The sequence below is a fragment of the Lathyrus oleraceus genome, chromosome 5, assembly GCF_024323335.1.
Source record: "Lathyrus oleraceus cultivar Zhongwan6 chromosome 5, CAAS_Psat_ZW6_1.0, whole genome shotgun sequence".
Classification (NCBI taxonomy): Eukaryota; Viridiplantae; Streptophyta; class Magnoliopsida; order Fabales; family Fabaceae; genus Lathyrus; species Lathyrus oleraceus.
This window is the reverse complement of record NC_066583.1, coordinates 136,843,188-136,853,969: the sequence shown is the minus strand read 5'-3', so window position 1 is coordinate 136,853,969 and position 10,782 is coordinate 136,843,188. Positions and strand designations below refer to the sequence as shown.

At 31.9% G+C, this 10,782-nt stretch overlaps 3 protein-coding genes across 3 annotated transcripts; all 3 read left to right on the top strand.

The window, feature by feature from the left end:
- Positions 1-1,176: 1,176 nt before the first annotated feature.
- On the top strand, positions 1,177-4,938 carry LOC127079258 (uncharacterized). Its single transcript, XM_051019665.1, has 6 exons — positions 1,177-1,398; positions 1,557-1,695; positions 1,757-1,827; positions 2,156-2,384; positions 2,687-2,700; positions 4,714-4,938. Exons 1-6 carry the CDS (start codon positions 1,177-1,179, stop codon positions 4,936-4,938), a joined length of 900 nt encoding a protein of 299 aa, XP_050875622.1.
- A 95-nt stretch (positions 4,939-5,033) lies between these two features.
- On the top strand, positions 5,034-6,390 carry LOC127079257 (uncharacterized). Its single transcript, XM_051019664.1, has 3 exons — positions 5,034-5,677; positions 5,719-5,896; positions 6,046-6,390. The coding sequence occupies exons 1-3, from the start codon at positions 5,034-5,036 to the stop codon at positions 6,388-6,390; spliced, it is 1,167 nt and encodes a 388-aa protein (XP_050875621.1).
- Positions 6,391-8,975: 2,585 nt separating this feature from the next.
- Positions 8,976-9,911, top strand: LOC127079256 (uncharacterized). The gene is made up of 4 exons (XM_051019663.1): positions 8,976-9,201; positions 9,315-9,401; positions 9,514-9,579; positions 9,709-9,911. The coding sequence occupies exons 1-4, from the start codon at positions 8,976-8,978 to the stop codon at positions 9,909-9,911; spliced, it is 582 nt and encodes a 193-aa protein (XP_050875620.1).
- The last annotated feature ends 871 nt before the right edge of the window (positions 9,912-10,782 follow it).

Genomic DNA, 10,782 nt, shown 5'->3' with positions numbered 1-10,782 from the left:
GATGTTGTTTATGAAGAAAAGACTTGAAAATCATATGATTTGAATTGTACTGAAGTCTATGAATGAAGACGAATGCTTTGAATAGCTAGGGCATACGCCCTATATGCAAAGGCACTCTAGATAAGGGTATGAGAAACCACATCTCATCATTCTTTGTTGCTTAAGGCTCATGGCATACAACTTGAACCAAGATTGACAAGTGTTGATACACCTTTGTCGTGCTTGAACTGAAGTCTAGTATATCTGCAATATGAATGCCTTGTACTGACTTTGAAGTCTTGAACTTGAGTTTGAATCTTGAGGTCTTGAGCTCCTGAGATCCAGTACATCTTGAACACAAGATACTTTCCTTATCAAGTGATCAAGGGTGTTTTGATCACTTGAATAGGCTGGGGAAACTAAGCACGGTGCAAAGTATTTGCCTTATCAAAGTAAACTTTGATCAACACAACCAATGGGAAAAGATCAGTTGGTTTATACAATCTAATGAATGGATTAATGAGTCAAACTAAATCAACTGATTCTAAGCAAAACCCTAAACTAGGGAAACATGCAACGGTTGAGGTATAATCAATCAATTGTCTCAATCGATAAAAATAATATGAGAAATAAATTACTTAAAATGATCAATTAAACCTAAACATCCCATAAGCTAAGGGAGCATGAAAAATCAGAAGATCCCAAACCCTAGGGGCAAAATGGTCAACATGCACAAATTTTGATTAATGGAACTATCAAACAAGACTATTTAGAATTAATTAAAACTAACTAATTAATTAAAAGTAATACATGAATACATGATTAAAAATTAAGCTAAGTTTAATTACATTAATCCTAAAATTTCTAATGATTACAATTAGCCTATCAATCTATTAATCACAATTATTCTATTACTCACAATTAACAAATTAATCTAATTAACAAAATAATCACAACTATTTCTAATGATTCATATTATGATTATCCTAATTGTTTCTAACTATCACATGATAGAAAAAAACTAAGACTTATCTAAAATTAATTGCTATAAGCACAAAAAAAAAGAAACTGAAACTTAAATCTGAAATTAATTAAAATCGAGGTAGACTATGTGTGCCTGACAATCCTGAACTTAAGAAATTGATTCTTGAGGAAATTCATAGGAGTAGTTTGAGTATTCACCCTGGGGATACAAAGATGTATCAGGATATCAAGAAAATATTTTGGTGTCCAGGAATGAAGCGAGATGTAGTACAGTTTATGTACGCGCGTTTGACTTGCCAGAAGTCAAAAGTAGAACACCAGAAACCTTCGGGTTTAATTCAGCCTTTGGAAATTCCAGAGTGGAAGTGGGATAGTATTTCCATGGACTTCGTGATAGGATTATCGAATACTCCTACAGGGCATGATACTATATGGGTGATTGTCGATAGATTGATGAAATCATCATACTTCATTCCAATTAACATCAGTTTCTCTTTACAAAAGTTAGTTGAGATTTATATTCATGTGATAGTGATGTTGCATGGAGTTCCTTTGAGTATAGTTTCTAACAGAGACCCTCGGTTTACATACAGATTTTGGGAAAGTTTGTAAATGCTTTGGGTACTAAATTAAAGTTGAGTTCTGCTTACCATTCTCAGACTGATAAGCAGACTGAGAGAACTATTCAGTCATTGGAGGACTTGTTGAGGGCTTGTATACTCGAGCAAGGAGGTACTTGGTATGGTCATGTGTCTTTGATCGAGTTTATTTTTAATAATACTTTTCATTCTAGTATCAGAATGGCTTTGTTTGAAGCATTATATGGTCGGAGGTGTAGGACACCTCTGTGCTGGTATGAATCGGGTGAGAGTGTTGTACTTGGACCAGAGATTATCCAACAGGCTACTGAAAAAGTGAAGATGATCCGAGATAAAATGAAAACAGCACAAAGTAGGTAGAAGAGCTATCATGATGCGAGAAGAAAAGATTTGGAATTTAAGGAAGGTGGTCATGTGTTCCTTAGAGTTAATCATGTGAAAGACGTTGGACGTGTGCTGAAATCAAAGAAGCTGACTCCTAAATTTATTGGTCCATATTAGATTTCTCATAGAATTGGGGTTGTTGCTTATAGAGTGTCCTTACCACCCGATCTTTCGAATTTAATGACGTCTTCCATGTATCACAACTTCAGAAGTATATTTGTGATCCATCTCATGTGATTAGGATGGATGATGTGCAAGTGAGGGACAACCTTATGGTAGAAGCATTGCCCGTGAGAATTGAGGATCGGAAATTGAAGAAGCTGAGAGGAAAAGAGATTGCTCTAGTGAAATTTGTTTGGCGAGGAGTAGCTGGAGGAAATATGACTTGGGAGCTGAAGAGCCGGATGCGGAAAGCATACCCCAAATTATTCTCGTCAGGTAAATTTTTTAGGACGAAAATACTTTAAATGGGGGAGAGTTGTAATGCCCTTAAATTTTATTTTATTTTTCTTAATATAATTATGCAATTTGTGTGTGTTGTGATGTTATATTGTGCTAAGGGAGATCCTTTAGTGTAGTACATCAATCTTAGAAATTAGAATTTAAGGTGTTGGGGGGAGAGGGGGAGCAAAAAGGTAGAGATATGAAGGTGGTGGGAGAAGTAATGGTTGTTATTATTATTTAATTAGGATGATTTCTATAAATAATAGTAATAGTTAATATTTAAATATTTATTTTAGTTATTATTGTTACAGTGATATATTAAAATGAATATTTGATTTGGATTTATTAAAATAAATATTTAGTTTAGATTTAATAAAATAGTAATATTAGATTTTAAATAAAAATAGAAAATTGGTTATTATAAGGGAATTGGAAGTGAGAAGAGAGAAAGTTACAGAATACGTGAAAACTTGAGGAAAATAGAGCTAGGAATAGAAGAGGAAAAGCTAGGAGGACCAAGAAAATCACTATTATCAAGAATTGAAATTTAACAAACTAACGTAAGGGGGGAGGAAAACCATTCTTATAAGGGTGTTATCCATGAGAGGGTAGTGAAGGGCCCTTCCCTCTTAGGTTTACTCTTTACCATATTTTTTATTGAAGTTCTTGGTGGTTTGCAATGTTTGTATGAGAGATGATTAGATTTTGATTGTTATATATAAATACTTGATTGTTGTATGAATTTGATGTGTTGATGCTAGCCGTATTTTTCTGTCATGATCATGGAATAAAAGTTTTTGGGATATGAACATGATGAACAAATTATGAAAAATTATAAAGTGATGATGTGTTGGTGTTTGGTGAATGAGTTATTGATATATGTACATGGTTGATGATGAAAATCCTTGAAAATATTATGAGGGATGTTTATAGGATAGAAATTGGGGTTTGGGATGTGTTGGGTTTGTACTGTTTTAGTCCTTCCAAACAGAATTATTTTTTAAAAATCCTTTGTACGGTTTTAGTCATAACTTTTGAATCATGTCACGTTTTAAGGTGGGATTTGATGCGTTGGTTAGCTGAGAGGGAGTACTACAATTTTGATTCAGGGGAAAATCATTTTAATGGACTTATCATAGGGTTACAATAGGTGGGAGGAAGTATAAAAATACGATGGAGATGAATGAAGTCTGTATCGGTAATTTAATCATTGTGTCACTAATGATTGGTATGTGCGTTAATGACATAAGTGGTAGTCTAGAAAGGTGGAATACGTATTAGATAAGTGTACCAATTGAAAAATGGTGGACCACAGTGTATTATAATATTTGTGTATGTTAGAATGAATAATAACGAAGTTCGTATTGGTAAATTATTGTGACATGGTGAATCATTTGAATTATTTGTTCACTTCTGATTGTAATGGATTATGTTGTACATGGTTGTATTTGGGTGATCGATTGTGGATCACAACATGGATAATGACAAGTATGTTAGTTGCATTTTTTGCCATGCCATGCATTCATAAATTGTTGAGTTGGTGGAGATAAGTTTAAGTTCGAAGGGGAATGTTAAACTTATCTAGAACTTTGAAGGGGAAGTTCAGGATTCCAAAGGGGGAATTGGGTCTTTATGATGAATCGTTGACAAACAATTGGTACCATATGCATTGGGTCGAGTTATGAAGTCTCATTGCATTTTCATTATATCGTATGGTGTTTAATTGTGGTAAGAATGTGGATTGTGAATGATTGTGATGCATTATGCATGAATGTTATCCTTAGCATGTTATGCACCGATTAATTATATTAATGTGTTTCTCACCCCCTTTTTGTTTATTATGTCTATACTCCTTTGGAGTACAGAAAATCGTGTACCTAAGTAGTTGATGGTGCATGATATATTGTTATCGATCGGGTCTTCTAGTGGAGTCGCTCTTATATGTAACATTGGGGTTGTTTTGTCTATGGGGTTGTTTTACCTATGTGTTTTTCATGTTATGTATCTTTAAATAATAAGGATGTTTGGGTGAGGCTTTGGATGCCGAACAAATATTGTTTTTAATTCTGCTGTAACAATGTGATTTATATGAGTTGAAGTAAACTTTTAAACTTCAAATTATGTGGATGTGACATCCTACTTGATTTAATTATTTATATTTTTTTATTTATTTGAATCGGGAAGTAGGGTGTTACAAAGTGGTATTAGAGCCTCGTCGGTCCGTTCGGTCAGGTGTATAGTGTCTTATAAGTTTTTAGTATGTGAATAATGTGTGAACACTATTGATATAAGTTTCTTCTAACCATATTGTATATATGTTTAGAATATGGATGGAAGGAATGATGGTGTTATTGTTGCCACCTTACAAGAAGTGGCTCAAGTTATGCAGAACAACCAACAGGGAGGAAATGATGAGTTCCGCGACTTGGGAAAGTTTCAGAGGAACAACCCACCTACCTTCAAAGGAAGATATGATCCAGAGGGAGCACAGGCATGGCTTAGGGACATTGAGAAGATTTTTAGGATAATGGCATGTACTGGGGCATAGAAAGTGTAGTTCGGTACACATATGTTGACTGAGGAAGTTAATGATTGGTAGGGTAACACTCGCCAGAGATTGGAAGCTGCGAGTAATGAAATTACATGGGTTGTGTTCAAAGGAGAGTTTCTGAAGCGATATTTTCCAAAAATGTGCGTGGTAAGAAAGAGATTGAGTTTCTGGAATTGAAACAAGGGAACTCAATTATTGTTGAATATGTTGCTAAGTTCGAGGAACTTGTGATATTTTGTCCACACTACAATGATGCAATTGCAGAGGTTTCAAAATGTATCAAGTTTGAGAATTGGTTGTGTCCTAAGATCAAGCAGGGCATCAGGTATCGAGAGATTCGTCGATTTCTTGAACTGGTAAACAAATGCATAATATATGATGAGGACAGTAGGGTTCGGTCTTCTCATTATAAAAGTTTGAGTGAGAAAAGGGGAAGGCGCCTGAATTGTGAAAAGTTGTATAGTGTTCTAGCTGACAAAGGGAAACAGAGAATTTTAGATGGTAGAAGGCCAAGTGCTGGGGGGGCTCTTGCTCCTATCAAGTGCTACAGGTGTGGTGGTGCAGGACATCATGCTAATGAATGTAAAAGTGATGAAAAGAAATGTTTCAAATGTGGGAAGTCAGGACATTTGATCGCTGATTGCAAAACTAATGTGCTTACTTGTTACAATTGTGGGGAACCTGGTCACATCAGCACCACTTTTCAGAAATCAAAGAAATCCCAGCTCGAGGGGAGGTGTTTGTGTTGACTGGATCTCAGCTTAACAGTTCTAACAGGTTGATTAGAGGTACATGTTATATTCACGACATTCCTATGATTGCTATTATTGGTACGGGTGCAACGCACTCGTTTATTTCTGCTAATTGTGTACGAAAAATGGGTCTTGTTTTATCTACTCTGAATGATGGACTAGTTGTTGACACTCTAGCTAACAGCGCAGTGACTACTTCTTTGGTATGTATGAATTGTCCTTTGTCCATCTATGGCAGGACTTTGGTATTGATTTAACTTGTTTATCGTTGGAAGATATGGATGTAATTATGGGAATGAACTGGTTAGAGTTCAACCATGTTTATATCAATTGTTACAACAAAATTTTACAGTTTCTTGCTCCTAAAGATAAACAAGAAGATAATTTTATATCTGCTAAAGAATTGAAGGAATTGTTGAAATATGAAGCTAAAGCATTTGCAATGTTTACCTCTCTATCTGTGGAGAGTCAGGCGACTATTGAAGGGTTACCAGTGGTGTGTGAATTTCTAGAGGTGTTTCCATATGACATGTTTGAATTGTCGCCCAAGAGAGAGGTGGAGTTTACTATTGATCTTGTACCTGGTACTATGGCGATTTCTATGGAACCATACAGAATGTTCGCATTAGAGTTGAAAGAATTGAAGAATCAGTTTGAAGATTATGTACAATCTAGTTTCATTCTAGACCGAATATGAACCCGACCATAGAGCAATGGGGTCACGTAGGAACTCAAACTTGGATTCATCATAGGCCAAAGCAAGCAAGTCAGACCTAGACATAAACATTCAGTTTGATGACAGGAACACATCAATGCACAAACATAATGTAAGAGCACGTTAACATTAAAGGTATGTTTTGTTTAGGGTTTTGGGGGAAGAGGGGAGGGGATATTTAAGATGAAAAGTGTTTGATTCATTATTTTAGGAGGATATCGGAGGGATGAGGAAGGGATCAAAATCTCTTGTTAAGTGATTTTTTGTTCCCTAAAAATCGGAGTATTATCGAGGGGATGGGAAGAATACTAAAATATAATTTATTATATTAACGAAATTAACCTCTATTTTTTATAAAAATTATAAATTATCCCTAAAAATTATTAAAATTTTATATTTTCTATCCAAATTCTCTTATTCTTTTTTTGATGTTGTAGTTTTCTATTTTATGGTTAAAAGTTTGCTCTTGGCTCAAGTCAACCCCATTTTTTATTTTGTGTATCTTAATGTCACTTTTTAATTATCATAAGATTTTTCTTTATAATATTTTTTTTAGATTTTATTGTATTCAATAATCTTCTGAAATTATATATTATTATCATAACATATTTATAAAATATTTTGTGATATTCTTTGATTTAATATTTATGTTTCAACAATAATAATTTTCTGATAGAATAATGAACGATAAATATTATAAGTCTTAGGAAGGGCACAAGATAAGACACCCATTTATAGAAAGTTTGTATTGAAAAAATCAATTATAAAATTAATTTTCTATCTTTATTAAAATCAATACACAATTTCCAATACAAAATTACTTTCTTTAATTCTTATCTTGTGCCCTTGTGGCACAAGTTAGCATTACCCTAAGTCTTATAGTAAAATTACTAGCATAAAAAGGTAAACTAATTTTAAATATTTTTACTCTGTTTGTGAATCAAATATATTTGTAATTAAAATTTCTCTACTCTTCTCTTCTTTCATATTTTGAATCAAATATATAGGTAATTAAAAAATTTCCCCTCTCTATCATTCCCTTCACCTCCGTTTGATATATATATATATATATATTCATTTCTTATTTATTTATTATTTATTTTATTCATTTCAAATATATTCGTGGTTGTTATTAACTGACAGTGTAAAAAATCTTTACACTGACAGTGTATATCAATTAAATTCTTTATTTAATACAAATATTTATATTTTTTGTGGCTATTTATTGCCTATTTTTAATGAAATTTATTTTTTTCTATCATTTTCCTTTCAATTGTTCATTAAAAATAAAAGATAGTCCAAAAAATTGAAAATGGAAGTGGCTATTTTTAATAGAAATAATGGAAGTTATTTATTGGCTATCATACAAAAATATATACTAAATAATAATAATAATAATAATAATAATAATAATAATAATAATAATAATAATAATAATAATGGTAATAATAATAATAATAATAATAAATTAATTTAATACCAATAACAATTATTAAATAAAAGTTGTTAAATTCTTTTACAATTCTTTGGCGTTAAAATTTAGGCTAATTTTGTAATTTTATTAATTTATTATTTATTTATTTTATTTTATATAAATATTTATAATTTCTGTGGCTATTTTTAATGGAAGTAGTGGAATTATATTTTGACTATTTTTATTGGAAGTTATTTTTTTTCTATAACTTTCCTTTCAATTATTCCTTAAAAATAAAAGATAGTCCAAAAAATTTGAAAAAAATGGAAATTATAAATCGTGTTCATGGTGGTTTGAAAATGGAAGTGGTTATTTTTAATCTATAACAATGTATAAAGGTAAAACCTAATTTTGATGTAGCATATTTTCTTTCCTCTTTTACCCTTTAAAAACTATTTATTTTTTCAAAAGGTAGACATTAACAAATAACTTTATGTTATGTGCAAATATTAACTTTCGCTAACCCACTAGCATTAACCTCCATATATATTTCTTTATTTAACCGTCTGTTTATATGAACATCCATTCTTTGACAAAAAGAATTTGAATGTCCATTCATAATTTGTAGATTCTTTTGTTTCTATCAAAATCTATTTTATATGTTATCTGCATTGGATGGAGTTATGTGCAATAGAAATGGTTAACTTTGTGCATCATGTTCAAATATTTTCAATGTAGTTTCAAGGAACATGGATTCCTTCATTAAATTTCTCAAAAATCATGGCATTCATGCAATAATATTTTTTCTTTTCAATTATATTCTTATTTCAATATTAATTTTGCCTTCATATATGTGACAATTTTCGCTCCTATCTATCTATTTATCTATGTTGGTATATTTTTATATGATATATGTTATACTATTCAATGATTCTCTATCTTATCTGGTCACATATGTTAACAGATTCTCATTCTCACCATCATTAAAGAAGCAAGTTGTAATAAACATATTAAAAATACAAAGTTTAAATATTTTTAAATACTACATTTAATTTTACAGATAAAATAATATAATGGAAAATATTCGTAGTCAAGATTCAAAGAACGTCAAAGAGAAAGACGGACACAAAATGCAAGACATCGAAGACAGCGGATGAGTGTTGAGCAAAGACAGCAAGAATTAGCTAGAAGGCGTTCGAATTACAGACAAAATAAAGACGAAGGAAAACAAGTTCAAATATGTGATCTTTCTGATATGAGAACCATGATGCCATTTCAAGACTTGACAAATGTCAATCTTGCTTCTCAATTTTATCAAAGAGCACATGACAATGAAGCTGGACCGAGTACTACATATGTCAGTCGCGTTCCATCCGCGGGTTAAAACTTTAAATTATTGTATAGATTATACTTTAATACTTTATGTTTAAAAAATATCAATTAATTATGCAAAAATAATTGGTTGATATGTTAATTCAATACTAATTTACAGATCAAAATTTTACATACCCGATTTTCCAACAAAATGATAACCACGAAGCAAGACCATTTATAAGAAATATTGATGACAATGATTGTGGTAAGTATAATTCTGTCTATACACAAACTGATAGTAACACACATTTAGATTTAAATATTGTTGCTATTTTTCAACTATAACTCTATATTGAAGTCAATACTTTCTTTTATAGAATCACATTCGCAAAATATGAATTCACCTGTAGAAACTCACGAAACACAAACAGTTTTTGATCAAGGTACGATTATGTATTTTTAATCCATACTATATATTGTATGTTTTTATTTAAATATTATTTCATGTTAGTCACCATGTATACAATAAGTATATTTCTTTTAATGCATGTTTTGTATGTAATAAAACACAGAACCACGATATATTTTTCAAGCAAGACATAACATTGCTAGAAATTTTCGAAATACTGTTATGATAATAAAATCCCTACTTCCTACTTCGAATGAGTGTAGACGATGCAATGTAAAATTGTTTCATAGAGAATCTCAAGATATGTGTTGCAAAGGTGGAAAGGTGACAATTTCACAAGTGTCTGCTCCTGACGAGTTGTTATAGTTATTTTTAGACAGTTCTACTGAAGGCAGACATTTTAGACAATATATTAGAAGTTACAACCATCTAATGTCGTTTACTTCACTAGGTGTTCATGTCGACGAAAGTTTGGTTGCAACTGGTCGTGGTATTTACACATTTTGTGCTCAAGGCGCAATTTATCATAAAATAGGAGGTTTTCATCCAAATCAAGGTTCAAGGCCACGTTACTTGCAGTTATACATTTATGATACCGATCATGAGCTTCAAAATAGGATGAAGTAAAACCCAATACTTAACCAAGCCGTAGTGTATAAATTGCAAAAACTACTCCACCAATGCAACCCGTTTGTCATTGTGTTTAGGCATCTTGCACTAGAGCCAAATATTGAAGAATGTAGGTTACTCGTTAAAGAACGTCCGTTGAATCAACTACAATATAGTCTCCCTTCAGCTTCCCAAGTCGCAGCAATTGTTATAGGCGGTGGTGATGAAGATACAATAGAACTTGGAAGAGATATAACTGTCATCAACTGTGATGGAAAGCTAACAAAGGTTCAAGAAACAATGGGGTATTACGATCCTTTATAGTATCCTATATTGTTACCGTTCTGAACATATGGTTGGGACATAGAAACAAAAAATAATGTTGGAAAAAATGTTACATGCCGAGAGTACTACAGTTATGTGCTTCGGGTACACGCTGAACTATTTTTCTAAGAAATATACTTCTAAATGTGTGAAAAAATAATTCAAGATTGATTATTTTATTCACTGTAGATTCATCATAATGATCAATCTGTATTGTTAAAATCGAGCCGACTTTTACAACTGTATGTTGTAGACAATTATGTAAATATTGAAACAGGAAGGTTGACATGGATCCGAAGAAATC